This window comes from Corythoichthys intestinalis, chromosome 1, assembly GCF_030265065.1.
Source record: "Corythoichthys intestinalis isolate RoL2023-P3 chromosome 1, ASM3026506v1, whole genome shotgun sequence".
NCBI lineage: Eukaryota > Metazoa > Chordata > Actinopteri > Syngnathiformes > Syngnathidae > Corythoichthys > Corythoichthys intestinalis.
The window spans coordinates 61,143,880-61,161,717 of record NC_080395.1 but is presented as its reverse complement, the minus strand read 5'-3'; the positions used below and the strand labels follow the sequence as shown (position 1 = coordinate 61,161,717).

The following is a 17,838-nucleotide window of genomic DNA, read 5'->3' as shown; positions in this document are numbered from 1 at the left end:
GATTCATGCAGAAGAGCAAAGACTCTAATACCCTTCTGCAAAAGCAAGCTTTTCACCTTATCTCTCAGGAGCAGCCCAGACAGTCTAATCATGAGGAGGATTTCTTTGCAATTTCTTGTATCTGTGATTTTGTTCTTTTTGTTCACAACACATTTCTGAAGGCCTCATCTTTTGCCTCACTGTTGATGCTGCACGAATCTGTCTGTCTTCCTTTTTTCCCCTCACTCATAAACACAAGACCCCAAGATACTTTGACTCCTCCACTTGAAGAAAATCTCATTTCGGTCAATTTACTTTTGTTCTTTGTGAGGACCATGGCCTCCAATCTGGAGGTGTTGCTTTTTATCAGAGTGCAACCCTTATGGAATGATTGGATTTATGGGCTCTTTGCACAGACTAAAGTGACGTCAAGTCCGATGGGATTGTAGCTGCACACACTTTTCCAGTCTCTGTTTTCTCCCACCGCTGCATTCTCATTCTTGAGTTTCCGTCCAAGTTTGACAATTTATAAATATCCATCATTTTTGTCCAAAAAGCAAAATAAAGAGATGCATGAATATTGATGTGTTGCAGTGCAGCGTGCACATAAATTTAAGCATCCACGGATTTCCCAGCTGCATTTAATTAACTCAATGCTGATTGTATGCAGTTTGTACTGTAAATGACGACGTCTGTTTATTAAGTAAATAAATAAATAAACAGAATGGGAAACTTTACTGCAGTGTGAAGAAACCTGCGTTTAATTAAAACTGATCTTATTTCATGCTTCTTTATAGACTTCAAACTGATCTTTTTCCATGCTTCTTTATAGACTTGACACTTCTAACTTCACATGGTCTTTGACACGAGTGCCAAAAACATTTTATAATGTACATATACTTAGTAATTGTTGTACTTGAATAACTGGAAATATTCTTAGAAAATTACTGCAATACCAAACTCATATTCCATCACCAAACTGGATTGTTTATCAGCCCATTGACAACAAAAAAGTGCAACGTTTGGAAGGCTAAAGGAACTAAACTGTCATCTGGAAGTATGTGAAAGAAGGAAACACCTTAATAGCATTGTCTAAATTTCTGCTCGGGTCATGGTACGAGGTTTTACATGGTTCGGTACGGATAGTTAGTTTGTAAGTCTTGTAAAAATGGCATTAGGAATTAAATATGCTAAGAGCCCATTGGCAGCAATTCAGTCAACAGCCGTTATCAGGGAGCGCAGTAAGTTCATACTCCTGCAGCATGCTCACAGGGCTCCCCAAGGGAGACGTTCTAACGTCCACTTCAATTCTAAATTGCCATACACCTTTTAGTACCCTGCTGCAGGTATAGAGATGGTCTGCTAAAAACATAGTTTTCATTGGATTTGACTTTCCCTCTGATGCTCCTATCCCAAAACCCTGAAATAACCTTATGATGGAAGCTGAAAAGCGTATGAATGAAACCCAATCTTTGGTCCCTTGCATGTCTTATTTCTAAAGGGGGGGCCCAATGACCTGCATCTGGACAAAGGAAAACTAGTTACATTTCTGGTCTTTCTTAACATGGGATCTGAGCAACAAATCTATCGACTTTTTACTGGTGTTTTTTTTACTCACTTTTTGCTTTTCCCACAGTGTTATTCCTTTCTCCGACCACGTCCATTCAATTACACGCAAATGGCAAATTATGCAAATTAGGTGATGGCATCATATAGCCACTTTTAATGACTTTTAGGACAGCCAATAGCTACTTTCCTTACTGGGGAGTTGGGAACACTGACAACTTGCTTGCCCTTGGTGTTTCTGCCAGGGAAAAAAAATCTTCACACAATTTAGTTACGAGAACCATTAGCACACGCATCTTGCACCACAATAGGGTTCCTTGTTAGTCCTATTTTACAAAAATGTTTGTTTTAAGTGATCACACAAAAAGGCTTTTGTGTTTCACAAAAAATATACCTGCATGATATTTTCTAAATCTTCTCCTGCACAAAAGCCCACAGACAGCTGATCATGATGGTCTGCTTTTACAGTAAAGTCAAATATGTTTCTTTTTGAGTACGACAGTGCTTTTCCTGTGATTCTCTTTGTCGTTCTTCACATTCGTCTTAACAATATTTAATCATAAGATTGTGAAGTATTTCCGGGAATATAAAATACATGTAGTTAAAAAATGATAACTGAATTAACAATATAAATTAATGCTGTCCATAAAAAATGTCAGAAATGCATTAAATACTAACAAGACACATCAACGCCTGTATAATACAATACAATACAATAACTTTATCAAACATTCTGCAATTTTTCTGGTATTTCCAATATTTTAGAAACAATCCTCATTATGATGCCGTACAGTTCTGCACCACTACGAACTACAGCCACGATAATAAATATACAATAACGATGAAGCATAAAACGTGCTTTCCCCTCTCACTCACAGTTTTACTAGTTTGTTGAGTAGAAACATGTTTTGAGTTATCCCCCCCCAATTTTTTTTTTTTTTTTTTAAATCAGATCAAAATAAGAAAACATGGTTTTCAGTGGTTTGTGTTGTGTTTTGTTGGCACAATAAATTTTAACATTTCTAACAAGAGATTTTATATGCTGTGGCATAGCAACATTACCATTTTGGAAACAACTACAATAATAGATGCATACAAACTACAAACCTTACTGATTACATTGGCACATATATAGTCTGAACTTGATTAAAACTGGTCCGAAAACAAATACTACAGAAGCTACAGGATTGCTTTATTTATTTATTAAAAACCTTTTTACTGACATTTATGAGACCAATTTTACCCCACTCGGGAGACCCAAAGTGAAGTCAAGTGAGAGACCGGCTCATAAGAAAATGACTCCGTCATGTGAGAGGAAGGTCCTCTAGTGCAGTGTTTTTCAACCACTATGCCGCGGAACCCATGGCACACTACTGCTGTCCCGCATCACACTACTGTGCTGTGGCTTAGTGTCTGGTGTGCTACGGAAAATCATCCACTTTCACCTAAATCATTAGGTAAACTTTCACCTAATTATTTTGCGGCACAGTGGTTGATAAACACTGCTCTAGCATTTTTAAAGGACACCTTAAACGTACAGTACTGTGCCAGGTGGTTGTCTATAACCATGCGTTCACCTACTTTTAAAAATGTATATTTTTTTTTTAGATAATAAATATATAAATAAAACATTTACTAAGGCTTTGTTTTAAACAGTAGGTAAGCATTATCGAGGGCCATTTCAAGGATTCAAGGCTCAATACTTTTTTTCCTCCCATACGATCACAATAACAGCAACTAGTAAACAAAATTGTATGTCACTATTCTTTACAGAAACAGATTTATAGTAACACTTTTAAACGCAGTAGAGAACTGCTTAGCCTACTTAGCCTACTAATTAACATTTGACATAAGCCACCAATCTGTTGCTAAATCATAACCAGGCATTTGGGAAAGAACACTGGGGAACTGAGCTTGAGCTGTAGCTCTCCTTTAATGTTGGGCCCTAGAATGGGCATACTATATTATAGCATGCTAACAACCCTGAATTTTTAAACCTGACTGGGATATAGTGAATGCTAACATGCTAACAAGTAAAGTTCAGAAAGTGTTTAGGCTTAAATGTTGCAATCAATTTTATAATAGGTCCTATGAGAAAGTGCACTTCAATAAAAATGGCTTGAGTTTTAACTACTTAAAGGGAACCACGGATAGAAAGACATGTAGTTCCTAAAAGGTAAACGTTAGTATGAGTCAAAATAATTCGGTATTGAAACCCCTCTTGATGTTTTTGTTTTTATATAGTAATAATTAATAATTAGTAACTAGTAGGTCGCCATTGTTGTTGATATCACTAGACGGTGACATCCCAAGGCTAAGCTGCCGGGCTTCCAAAGTATGACTCTAGCAACATAAACATGTCATCTGTTCAGCCCTTTTAATTTGATAAGAACATTAATAAGCATGACAGGACTGTCGATATTTTACAAAACGAGCAACAAAAGCAAAACAAACAGGAAAGACGGGAACAAGAGTAGGACAAAACAACCGGTGTTCTGCGAAAATGTGCTAGACCGGCGAAACGGGCTACAAGAGATGAATTTAACAACCAACGTACTACCGGGTGCTTTCAGCTTTTTTTGTTTAGATGCATACGGGCAGAACGTACTGAAGATACCTTAAGAAAATACTTAAACCTAGTAATATCAAACAAGGGTGGTTTAAATAGGCTACATGACTAATGTGGTCAACAGATCAACAATCTGCTTTAAAGCTAACACAAGAAAACAGAATGCTTAAAAGTATGAGAGGGAAACACATGCAAAAGGTAATTTTGAGGCAATGAAAATGTAATCAAAGACTCAATAAAAACACAAATAGTAAGTACTCGTCGTGAGCATGTGTTGGACATTTCGCCACGTATGAAGGAATTGCAGAATACCGGTAGTGTTTGTCTACTGACAGTGACAGCTGCGGACTCCGTATTGTCCCTGCATGTGACCAAATATTAAGTAACACCACAAACACCATGTTATCTTTTCTACATCGATAATCGATAGTATGTGTATTGTTTATTGATCTATTAGCTGCAATCAGTAACTGAAGTCCTCAGATGAAAACCAACAAAACTTACAGTCCGCGAATTTGATTGAAAACACAGACACTTTATCACGTAAAGGGTCCGTGACTGTTGGTCGGGATCAATTAAAAAAATCAAATAAAATAATCGGTGAGAGGCAGACAAATGAAAAAAAACCAAGGCAATGCTGCAATTAGCAATGAAGGGATATACAAACTGTCAAATGCAAGCAAGTCAATATCTCGGCAACCTGCCTAGGATCGGTTTAAAGACACTGCTGATGAGCTGGAATTGGATGCAGGTACGACGTCAGGGACTCATCCCACAGCTCTGTAACAAAACAATCTGACCAACAGCAGAATGTGACAAAATTATGCCAGTCGTCATACTAGCTTCGCTTGCTAGCTAACACATCTATTCTTCCAGTCCAGCCCAACCACGTCATCAACCCCAGCGTCCATTGCGCGCATAAAACATGGCACCTTCCATAGGTACTAAATATTATAGATTTTTAAATCAATGGCAATATTTTATGTGTTTCTAATAAAATATTTTAGTAAAATAGAACAATTGTGGCTTATTAGAGCCTATAAGCCTTGAAGTGTCAGGTTCTCTTTATGCTAAAATCCACTCCTTCCAAGAAGTCAGGTGTCAACTTCAAATACAAATCTTTAGGACGACATTTATAAACACTACACAACATGAGGAGCGAAGGCATTCAACTTTTTGTGTAACTTGCAAGGAGAACAGGAAGGAACTATACAATGCAATACTAGACTACACAATACAGTTTCCAAGATCGTTCGAAACCTAGACCTCTGAATCCCCTTTGTTTTTATTAGCGATGGTCCTAGCAACAGATGGGTGTCTTGCCCTAATAGGGAATTGGGGAAGCAAGCTGGCGACACCCCGTGAACTTGTCAATGTGTGTGCTTGTAAGTGTAATTTGTACATGTGTATAAAAACAGATTGCTATTTTACCAACATATTTATGCAAATCATTTATGAAACATCTGCAGCTTCTTCTACTTCTTCTTTCTTCTTCAGCATACAGAATAAAACTGGTTGGAGAAGTGGATTATCGTGAGCTAAGGCAAACAACAAGCAAAGTACAGTATATATGAGATGCAGCGGTGTTTAACTTGAGAGAATGTATAATCAACCAAATAGGTATCTCAACATCAGGTATATCCAGCTTTCTGATTACATTTCGGGATGACCTTAAAGTGTCACAGGTTTCTTTTCTTTAGCAAGGAGCTGGACTATTAAAGTCACATTTATTACACAGAAAAGTATTGAATTATTGAACAGTTTGGACACGGGGATCCTAATGTGTATAATAAGATAGCCATCGCAGTGCTAGGGCGAATGGATGAGCATTTTGCAATGTGTAATCTGGTACTATTAAAATTTAAAACTGAGAACGTAAAGGCAGTGAGCGATATTACATACTGTATAGTGAGACAGCATCCTGAATAAAGTGGAATGGCAGGCACATAAGGAATATACATCATGCCTTGTAATGTGGTACTATTTGTACATTCAAAGCCCAATGTGACTGGACAATACTGTGAGAAAATGTTCACTTTTGCTTCCTCTCTGAGAAATCACATCCAAATTTTAACACTGAGGTCAAAGTGGAGAAATTGCAAGCATTCCAGCTCTTCAAGGACTATAACTATTTCATTTTATCCTCTTTGTTTCATAAAAGTAGCATTATTTGACACAGGTCTAAGATTGCATTAAAAAAGACACACACACACACAAAAAAAAAAAAAAAAAGAAGAGAGATGCATGATTTAAATTTCGGGAGCACTTTTGATTGCACGCTGGTCACACACAACTATTGAAAAAATATACAGTATCATTTTAGAGAGTGTGTTCAATGCTCTGGTCTGTATTAACATGCTTTATACAGGTGAAAATAAAGGTATAAAGCATACAGTCTACCTATAGAGTGCCTCTAGTTTAGTGCATCATTGCTTGACATTCATTAAAATGGCCCTTAGAAAATCCTGCATCATTAGCAAAACTGGCAGTGTTTTGGTTGCTCTCATATGAGAAAGGACACACTTATTGTCCTGTATAATTCTTATAATGGCGACTTATTTTTTGCAGGTTATTGGTTGGGGCACCATATGAAATGAACGGCGCATACCAGACAGGGGACGTATATAAATGTTCACTGACCAAACGAACCAATGGAAATGGTTGCACAAAGCTGAACCTAGGTAAAGTCAATATCACTAAGATACAACACAGTGCACATAAATTGCAGGATTGCCTGCACGTGTATCATTAAACATGGTGGCATGTGTGAGACAGACATGGGTACCAAACTAGTCATTCCTCATCTAACTGTTTTATGGGTTCTTTACATGTCCATGTGTTTTGTACCACTAATGTCACCGCATAGCATGCAAATTCACACAAGTTTCACTTGTGTGGCTTGTTAATTCGACATATGCAGCTTTGTCAACTAAATCTGACTGTCATTAGTCTGCGTGTGGCCAAAGAGGCCCCGCAAATCCAAACAAGTGAAAATACTCTCGCATGTACAGTATGATTTGTTTGATTGTAAAAGAGCAGCTGGAATCATCTCTCGTTTTCCATCAAGGAAGGATATCTTTGACCAATGTATCTGAGCGTAAAGACAAGATGAGATTGGGAATGACACTGACAACCAATCCTAAAGACAACAGTTTTGTGGTGAGTGTTTTTCCTCGAAAAATTCAAGATTTACTGAGTTTGCCGATGTTCATATAATATTCATGATCCATGTTTTTGGCATCTCTAAATTGCACTGTTGCATGCTGACCAAGCTCCTGGCCCAGGATCCAGCTCACCGCAACCCTCATCAGGACACAGTATAAATAATGGATTAAGAAATAGATGAATAAACTCCTGTTATTGATTTAAGACAAGTTTGCTTGTATTGGTGCTTGTTGAACAGTTTCTTTCTTTGCCTAAAATTGTAGCTCCATCACCACCATCAAAACATTCCCATTCAGATTCAGTTCAGATTCAGACAAATGTAATTTCTCTCAAAAATATTTTGACGTGAAGCAAGCATGTTACAAAAACATCCAAAATGTGTATCTTCTCCTTCTTAAAGCAGGGCAATAATCCATTTCTGATAACAATTTTAATCTTTCTTTGATGTTTCAGGCCTGTGGCCCACTTTGGTCCTATGAGTGTGGCAGCTCATACTACAGCACTGGTATATGTTCCAGAGTCAACGCGAGCTTCAAGTTCTCCAGAACAATTGCACCAGCTTTTCAGAGTAAGCTTCAAACGCATCTTAGGCCAACATTTTTCCATATCCAATTTATTTATTGATTTATTTTTTTCTAGGATGTGAGACCTATATGGACATAGTGATCGTTCTGGATGGCTCAAACTCCATCTACCCTTGGTATGAAGTCCAAGCTTTTCTCATCAACATACTTCAGAAGTTCTATATTGGACCAGGTCAAATTCAGGTGGTCCCTTTTCTTATTTCCAGAATGTGTTGTTTAAGTGGAGCTATAGTAATTGTCTTACTGTGTCTCTTTGTCCAGGTTGGAGTTGTACAGTATGGTGAGAAAGTCGTGCACGAGTTCAAACTCAATGATTTTAAATCTGTTGAGGAAGTTGTAAAGAGAGCCCGCAGTATCGATCAGCGGGGCGGAGAAGAGACTAACACGGCTCTTGGCATCAACACTGCACGGTACCTACCGGCATAATGTGTAACTGCCAATAGATTACTCCACGATCTTTTTGGATAATCATTTGGGCAATGATGGTGCTATCACAGATCTGAAGCTTTCAAACAAGGAGGTCGACGTGGGGCCAAGAAAGTGATGATCGTGATAACTGACGGAGAATCGCATGATAGTGCTGACCTCCAACCAGCCATAGAAGAAAGTGAGAAGGATGGGATCACCCGCTACGCCATTGCCGTAAGTCTGTTAAACCTTTTATTCACCTGAGTTTGGGCTGCTATTTTATGAGGCTTCTTTTCTAGTGGCTACTGAGTTTTCCAGTGCGGCTTTAAAGCGGTAATGGCATGTTAACAGGAATGACCTCATCAGTTCATGTAGGACGCTCATGTTAACTGTGCAGCAAAAAACAATCAACTCCAAATGCTGCGGAGTGGAAGTGCAATCAAAGGTGTAAATGATCTTGTGCAGACCACATAATACGTCGTTTGTTTCTATACTGCATCTTGCTCATTGTTAATTACAATCACGCTGCCTTTGAGCTAATGATCATAAACTACTTGGAATGCATGAGAGAAAATAATTATAAAAACATTATTATCTGAGACTTCCTAAACTAATTTGTGTCACAGCACAGCATGTTATTAATTCTTTTTACACAGTGTTTAACTTTGCTTGTGTCTTAAAAGGTTCTTGGCTACTACAACAGGAGAAGAATTAACCCTGAGGCGTTCCTAAATGAGATTAAATACATTGCTAGCGACCCAGACGACAAACACTTTTTTAATGTGACAGATGAGTCGGCGCTGAAGGACATTGTGGATGCTCTTGGCGAACGTATTTTCAGTTTAGAAGGTTTGCCTACTAATCCTTTACTTATTCAGACATCTTTTTTTTTTCTTCAGGGCTGGAAAAATATGTGATTGTTTGATGTAATGACACTGTCATATTCAGTTCATGGTACTGTCATTTAATTTTCTTATGAAACAGGAGATTATGCTTTCTTACATTTTGAACAACAAGGAAAGAAAACCCCCAATAGTTGTGATGTAATTATGCTAGAAACCTAATTATAAAATCGGCCTACAAGCAGGACTGAACAGGCCCTCTCACTTTGGTGCAACTCAGACGGCACGGAGTTTAGGGTGTTGGCAGATTGTCCCCCCTTTTTTTTTGTCTGGAACCTATTATGTGTTGTGGGCCTGGCTGACAGAGATGTTTTTGTTTATCCTGAGGTGAGAAATTTATTCACACACCTAGGTGAAAAAAACCTTATTGAAGAGTGTCCTACAAAAAAGGAGGCGTTACTGAGCTGTGCAGCCACGCCCTTATTCAAAACGAAAAATGAATCTTCTAATTGGGCCAATTTGACCAAGTGTGGCAAATTTTGTGAAGACCCTGAAATAATCTACAGTGGTACCTTTACATGCGATCGCTTCGACACACGATTTTTCGACATCCGACATAAAATTTGACTCGCCATTTGTTTCTACATCCGGCGACATGCTCGAAATACGACAACAGGACAGCGCCGCAGACGGGTGCACGACGGATTTTCTTGTGAGAGAAATCAACACAAGTTCCAAGAAGCTTACTGCAGGTGGTTGAGGGAAAAAGGTGGCACTTATCCGCAGGGTCCTCCCAGCAACGGAACCCCGAAGCGCAACGAAGGTGAGAGCCGGCTCCCGGCAGCCGGCTGTGGTGGGGAACCAGCCCGACAGCCACTGGGGAAGAAGCTGCATGGCTTCTAACCGCCGGAGAGCCAGCCCGAAAGCCACCAGGGAAGAAGCCCCGGTCCGCCCTGATCGCCGGCCGCGCCGGGGGCGAGGTCCCCGCAAACCGAGAACTGCGATTTATTTCAGAACTTGTGCAACACAACACGTCTACTGTCTGCTACAGTTGACGGCAAGAACAAATCATTAAACGAAAGTAAAGTAGAACCGCAATCTCTATCTCACCGTCACGTGAGCCACGTGGTGCGTTCAGGTACAGCAAAAAATGTCCGCCACATTAGAACCAGATTCGTCACATGATTACAGGAATTATTATTATTTTATTATTCCAGTTTTATTAACAATTTATGTGTTTTGCTATGTGTAATTGCCATTTGTAATACAGCAGTACCAGCAGTATTTATTAAGGATTTAGTGTAGATTTTTGGGCTGTGGAGCGTATTAATGGAATTATAATGTACATTCATGGGAAAATCCTGCTCGACATACCACCATTTCGTCTAACAACTAAGGTCCTGGAACGAAATAACTTCGCATGTAGAGGTACCACTGTACTTCCTTTTAATGCGAACAAAGTGTCGTCATGGCATCAGACAGACGCATGTGGACATGGGCCTTAAAATGTAGTATTCCAAAAGGTTATGTAACTAAACTGACCTACTTAAAAGGAACTGGACATGTACTGTATGAGTAAAATGAGTGATTTTCTTAGATTGAAACTTAATTACAGTATAAATTAATGCCTCATTTCACCTGACAATGTTAATTAAAATGGAGCATTATTACTATTATTTATTTATTTATGGGGGGTGGGGGGGGGGGATAGAGCGCCTTTTATATACAATACTGTATTTCATTGTGGCCATTATTTGCATCCAACACAAGCAGATGTTAGGGTCCTGTGTGTGATAACTCACTTTAGCCCCATACGCTTGATTAAGGAAGCCCAGCATTATCTTTCTCAATTATTATTGAGCTAGTATGTATAAAACATTATAGATATGAAGACGCACATACACATTATGCAATTCCGATGGCGTCCCTCTCCATGACTCAGATATGACAGATTAACTTTCCTTGCTTCAAAGGCCTTGAAGACTTATTTGTTTACACAGGAACCAGTAAAAATGGAACAGCGTTTGGTCTCCAGATGTCTCAAGCTGGATTCTCAGCTCACAATGTCGAGGTGAGTTGCACTTATGCTACCGCATTGTCTGGAATGATCTGTCATCATATGGAACAACACGTTGTCTCAATTTTTATTGCAAAACGCCTCTTCATAAGCCACGATTTATCACTTTTCACTCCCCCTTCAGCACTGCCAGAGGGACCTAAAGGTCTAGGTGATCTTGATTTAGGGGCTCCTGGCAGAAAATGCTGATTTCCCCCAACCCCCCCACTTCAGCCATGCAGGGATGGGAAATAAAACACTGCTTCTCTCAAGGGAGACATATCACTTGAAGTCCAGACATTTTTAGTCAGTTTTGCTGCAGTTTTGTTTGGTATTAATGTTTGTTTTACAATTCCATCTGCAATTCTAAATGGGTGATACAGTAAAATAGGTGAAATAGACTGTATGAATATTAACTCAACGGATTGTCAATGTCTTTGAAGTTTCCCTTCGCAGTGTGATTTTTCAAGAAACAAATCCATTTATCCTACTTAGGTTGAAAATAGACAGAAAAGTTTGGAAATTGCTCCCACAAGGCCAGATTCCATAGATGCTCCACGGCAGTCAACCTGAGGGGTGAAAATAGGATAACTTATTGGAAGGAATGTTGGGGTTTAAAAGAGGAAGAATGTCCTGAAGGCCCAGATGTTTTTCGGAGACTGCAAGCTGCTTATGTCATATACTGCCAGACAGTTTATACATCAGCATTTATTGTTTATCCAGCTGTTGTTTGTTTAGTGTGCTTAAATCTAGAGTAGTAAAATGCTGTGTGTTGTATGAAAGGTGTATTCTGGGAAGAATTTTCCAAGAAAATTAATATAGATGGATATGATGCAGACAATGTTTTTTTTCATTGTTCAAGTAAAATTGAGTTAAGTTGCGTAAAGTACTTTAACCACACAGGTGCTGTACATACTGTAAATAGTTAAACATAAGACAATGCATTATAATGTAATTTAAAGACAAAACAAAATTTAAACAGTAAAACAAGCAAACAAAATATTCAGACACGACACATGCTGCTAAAAGCCAATGAATAAAAATGTTTTTTAGGTTAGTTAAAAAAGAAAAAAAGTGGTAAGGTTCACATGACCCGGTAAAATCATATAATCATAATTTTAAGTCAAACATAATTAATATAGTATCAATACTATATGTTTAAAGAGAAAAAAGAAACTAAGACTATAATGTATTATTTAAATCAGGATATTATCAACATAGAATACAAGTGCCTAACAGTTTTAAAGCCTTATTTGGCTCAGTTAAAAAGCAAAATGAATCGTTACAAAATGAAATGGTTTTGATTCAATTCCTAACATTCAATTTTCACACAAGAATCAAATTATACCTAGTATGGGTGTACATTGCAGTGAGTAGGTAAGTTTTCAATCTTGCAGTCCAAATTTGAAATAAAATATAACGTATCCTCTCTAGGATGGAACTCTGGTGGGTGCTGTCGGCGCTTATGATTGGAATGGGGCAGTGCTTAAAGAAACACGGCAAGGGAAAGTGGTCCCTCCAAAAACCTCCTACATGCAGGAGTTTCCAGAAAAGCTCAAAAACCATGGTGCCTACTTGGGTGAGTCCCTCCAAAATGATGAATTAACATAGGCCAGTATCTCTATCTCTCTATCCGTCGACCCTCTACCTTTCCTTGAATTATGGCTCTCGTGATGCTGCACATTCTGTTCCTACGTATGTGTCCAAAGTAAGACATTTTCTTTGCAATTATTGCTGGTAGAAGCTGTCACTTGATGTTTAGTTCTTCGAGAATGCTTGAATTTGTTCTTCTTTCTTTACAGCTGATTCTCAGGAGTCTTCGGTAAAACCACGTTTCTGTTGCATGTAGTTTCTTTTTTTCTTTCTGTTTGATGGTCCATCCGGTATATGTATAAAAAAAAATTAAGGGACTCAAATTAATATGTCATTGACGAATTAAGTGATGTAGTTTCGGGATATGCTTATTTACTTTCTGGAGTGTGTATTTGATTGAAGTTGCTAATTTTATGTTTATATCATTGATTACTGGTGTACCGTGAGCACAACAACTGAGCCTTCAACTCCATGAGCATCAGAAAAATACATAAATTGTTATAGTAACAATATAGACTAGAGATTAAGATCAGAGCTATGTTGCGATGCAGCTTTGAGAATCTCATTGTTTACTTTAATGTTTTTGCATTACCACATGAGCTGTGGTAGCAGTAAAGTGCTTGCCAAGCGCTTACAACTAATTTGAAATTTAACCCTCTTTGACACATTCTTGTGTTGCTAGAAACTTGAAAGAAAAATCAGATAAAAATGATAGGATAGGAATCATACCAAACAGAGATACCAGTCGAATTTTGGCCTGAAACTGAACAACAAAGTAGTTTAGAAGTTAAAAAATGTGCTTAGATGCAAATCAAGGATGCCTGAGTGGGAACGGGGTACTTTTGAGGAGTGTGAACCATACATGTGTAGAGAACTTTGCTGAAATTTAACAGAAACCGACCAATGTAAAAACATGATGGAAAAGAAGGTTCTTTCCAATATGACGCAGTTTCCTGCAGAATTCAGTAGAGCTTGCCTCCGTATTATCATTTTTTTCCGAACTCTGCTTAACGAACCTGGAAAATTGCTGATGTCATCAGGGGTGCAGCAAGCGACCAGGATTATGACGTCACTTTTTAAGTGCCTACTCAAAATGCCACATTTTGAGCTAAAAACCCAAAGTTGCGTTCTGTCCGAGAACTGGGATTTGACACCGATCCTCTGCGTGAGCGTGGCCAAGACGATGCATCTCGGGCATCCACAAGAGTGGATGTCTTTGATGGAGCATGTATTTCTATTGAAAAATGCCCGAAAATGACAAGGCAAGGCAAGGCAAGGCAAATTTATTTATATAGCACAATTCAACACAAGGCAATTCAAAGTGCTTTACATCACATGAAGACCATAAAAATCACATTTAAATCAACACAACGTAAAAACCAAGACAAATGATCGCATTTAATCACAGAATAAAAATAAATAAATAAAAATAAAACAGAAATAAAAATAAAGCAAAAACTACTACTACTAATAATCATTGAAATCAGCAATGGAGATTAGCACAAGAGGAATAGAAGGCAGGTAGGTCTAAATATATAGACAGTTATGGATATGCAGTGCCAAACAAAAGCGTTTTTAGCCCTGATTTAAAGGAGCTAACAGTTTGAGCATACTTCAGACGTTCGGGTAACTTGTTCCAGAGGTGAGGAGCATAATAACTGAATGCTGCCTCACCCTGCTTGGTTCTTGTTCTTGGAACATGCAGAAGACCCGTTCCAGACGACTTTAGGGGTCTAGATGTTTCATAGGAATCTAACAAGTCAAGCATGTATTTTGGTCCAAGGCCATTAAGTGTTTTGTAGACGAGCAGTAGTATTTTATAGTCTATCCTTTGACTCACTGGAAGCCAGTGTAGCGATTTCAAAACCGGTGTAATGTGGTCCAGCTTCCTTGTATTTGTGAGGACTCTGGCTGCAGCATTCTGTACTAGCTGCAGCTTCCTGACTGATTTTTTATCAAGACCTGTAAATATACCGTTGCAGTAGTCCAATCTGCTGAAAATGAATGCATGCATAAGTTTTTCCATGTCTTGTTGAGTCAGAAGCCCCTTAATTCTGGTTATATTTTTTAGGTGGTAATAAGCGGATTTAGTGACGGACTTTAGATGGCTATCAAATTTTAGGTCTGAGTCAATAATTACGCCAAGGTTTCTGACTTGATTTGTAGCTGTAAGTGACATTGTACTAAGTTGGCTGCTTATCTTTGACCTTTCCTTTTTTGGCCCAAAAATGATCACCTCTGTCTTCTCCACATTTAACTGGAGAAAATTCAATAATGGTTGACGCCGAACAACCAGGCGCATTAGTGGTCATCACCTCACTTCAACGTGCCAACAAAGTCCAAAATCATTTTTTATTTGAGCTCTCTCTCTCTCTCTCTCTCTCTCTCTCTCTCTCTCTCTCTCTCTCTCTCTCTCTCTCTCTCTCTCTCTCTCTCTCTCATTAATGCACTCAAGAGTGGAATTCACCACAAATTCCCACCCCGAATATAATTATATATGTATAATTATAATTATAATTTTCAGTATAATAAAGAATCCAATTTGGTTAATTTTTTAAAACTACACACCAAATATAAAGCCCCGTTTTATGAAAACCCTTTTTATGTAGGGTCTCTTAATTATGAACCCCAGTGCCCCAACACTCAGTCTTTTCCATCCCATCTAGCATCATCTATCTCCTCCACCACAAAACTTGTGTTTTTACCATCAGCGGTTTGTTTGACTAAGCTTATCCAGCAGGCTGCCAGCTAAAGCATTTTGAGTCATAATATGAGGTGGAAGTAAAATTCTAGACAAGGGGTATTATGTAGGTGGAAAAGTACATGTTGATCAAGTGGAATTTTCTAAGGGAATATACAAAATAAAATGCCTCAAAAGACAGTATTCATCAAGTTTCAGCTCTGCTACAGTGCGATGACTATAAACTTTTATTAAATTAAGCCTCAAAACTAACTAACTAAACTACCTAATCCAAACTATATTTCGAAGCTATTGAACTTGAAGAAGTTGCCTTACAGTAGATTTTTGTTTTGTATTCTTTGATCAGGTTATACAGTGACATCAGTGGTATCAGCCAAAAACGGGCGTCTACTTGTTGCTGGAGCACCACGCTTTAACCATACTGGCAAAGTGATCATTTTCACTTTGAAGACCCCTGGAAATCTCACTATCCTCCATTCCCTCAAAGGCCAGCAGGTACTTGTGTTTTACACAGAACCATGTAATAAGAATAAAGCCTAAATGTTGTACTATTCCAAGTATACTATAGAAATTGATTCAAAAGTTGGATCACTGAAATTTTGGACACACCTTATTCAATGCAACACAAATGAAGGTTCCAACCCCATTGATAAAGCAATAAATTCCACTAATCAACCCTGTAAAGGCATACCTGTAAAGCCCAAAAACATTTTAGGTGACTCCCTCTTGAAGCTCATCAAAAGAATGGCAAGATTGTGCAAAAAAAGTCATCAGAGAAAAGGGTGGCTACTTTAAAGATATTAGAATATTATAGGCCTACATGTTTTTAGTTATTTCACCTTTTTATTGCTCAGTACATAATTCCATACGTGTTCTAAAGAGTCATGAAAACAAAAAAAAAAGCACGAATGACAAGGTGTGTACATCCCTTTGACTTGTACTGTATGTCTGCATTTTCTTCTTTGTGGAGCAAGGTAAATAATAAAAACAATTTAAGTTTAAAGATAATTTTGGTGGAAAATTTGTAAGTAAAAAAATCCCTAAATGACATTTTTATTAAGCTTAACACAAAGCTGCGTATTGCAAATCATGGTAATTGGAAATAGGGATGAATTAAACAGGTGATAAAATGTTGCCTCTTGATGGAAATAGCTAAGTCACACTTATACACTGATCGATTAAATTGTTTACTCTTGGCATTTCCTCAAATTTTCAACTTGAATATAAATGTGTGAATAAACACACTGTGAGTGTAAAGCATGTATCTGTCGACAGAATGATCCATTTTAAAACACTTCTGTTATTAGGCGCTTAATCCAAAAGGATCTTTCTTTCTGGGAAACTTGCCAACTGTAAAAACTATGGCGCTTCTGTACGTCAATTTCTATAGTCGACAGAAAATGTAAAACAACCAACAAATGACAATTTATCAAAACATGAACATCCAGGAATATATATGGTTCCATCCGCCCATCATGACACTTTTCTAGTTATGGAATGTATAAAATAAATTTACACTGAGATTGGATCAGATATTATAACATGCCAGATTGATATTTTTAACATATCGGGTGTCTGAAATGCTTAACGTTGTTTAATCCGATGTTGATTGTACAGTTGATTGTTGGAAATTATGAAATTATTACACAAATATACTCATCAGTATAACAAAACCAGCCCCAGTTAATTTCAAAGATAATGTGGCAATGCCTTTATGATAACTACGCTCACCGCTGGAAACTGGCCTGTGACCATGAGCCTTCAGCTTTCCTGTGGCAGTTTACATTTTACCTTGGCAGCAACAGCTCATCATAAACAACAGTTAGTTTTGGATGCAGCCTTTTCAATTCCTCGTCTCTTCTGATTTTTTTTCCCCCTTAGTGGCAGATGTTTCTAATCTTAAGCGAGATAGATTGTGTTCCATGCAGTGACTGTTCCAGTAAGGCTCTCTTAGTCGGAACATTGACAAATATGTCAGAACAGTTAAATTCAGAAAACACAAATTCACATTTGCTAGGAATATTGAGGAACAGGCAGCCAACTTAGATAATCAGACAACAGCGTAGCCAAACATAAATGGCCCGCCTATTAGTTTGAAATATGAAAATACTGCACATCTGAACAGAATGATCTATAGCATGAAATCTTATTTTTAAAACGTGTTATGCTTACAGATTGGCTCCTATTATGGCAGTGAGATTGCACCACTTGATATTGATGGAGATGGTGTTACTGATAACCTTTTGGTGGCGGCACCAATGTTCTTCAGTGGAGGCATGGAGAAAGGGAAAGTATACATCTACAGAGTGACAGAGCTGGTAAGTTTAACAGAGACCGACCACATACTATACTGACATTACTCTAGTAGAGGCCAA

At 38.1% G+C, this 17,838-nt stretch overlaps 1 protein-coding gene across 2 annotated transcripts in view; it reads left to right on the top strand.

The window, feature by feature from the left end:
• Positions 1 to 17,838, top strand: part of itga11a (integrin, alpha 11a) — a 106,607-nt gene that overhangs the window by 43,599 nt on the left and 45,170 nt on the right. For both annotated transcript variants that reach the window (XM_057849473.1, XM_057849464.1), the window contains exons 3-13: positions 6,683 to 6,795; positions 7,182 to 7,273; positions 7,733 to 7,847; positions 7,919 to 8,046; positions 8,125 to 8,273; positions 8,361 to 8,505; positions 8,955 to 9,120; positions 11,114 to 11,184; positions 12,604 to 12,748; positions 15,810 to 15,958; positions 17,638 to 17,781. In XM_057849473.1, the coding sequence (XP_057705456.1) occupies positions 6,683 to 6,795; positions 7,182 to 7,273; positions 7,733 to 7,847; positions 7,919 to 8,046; positions 8,125 to 8,273; positions 8,361 to 8,505; positions 8,955 to 9,120; positions 11,114 to 11,184; positions 12,604 to 12,748; positions 15,810 to 15,958; positions 17,638 to 17,781 (1,417 nt within the window). The remainder of the gene's footprint in view (positions 1 to 6,682; positions 6,796 to 7,181; positions 7,274 to 7,732; positions 7,848 to 7,918; positions 8,047 to 8,124; positions 8,274 to 8,360; positions 8,506 to 8,954; positions 9,121 to 11,113; positions 11,185 to 12,603; positions 12,749 to 15,809; positions 15,959 to 17,637; positions 17,782 to 17,838) is intronic.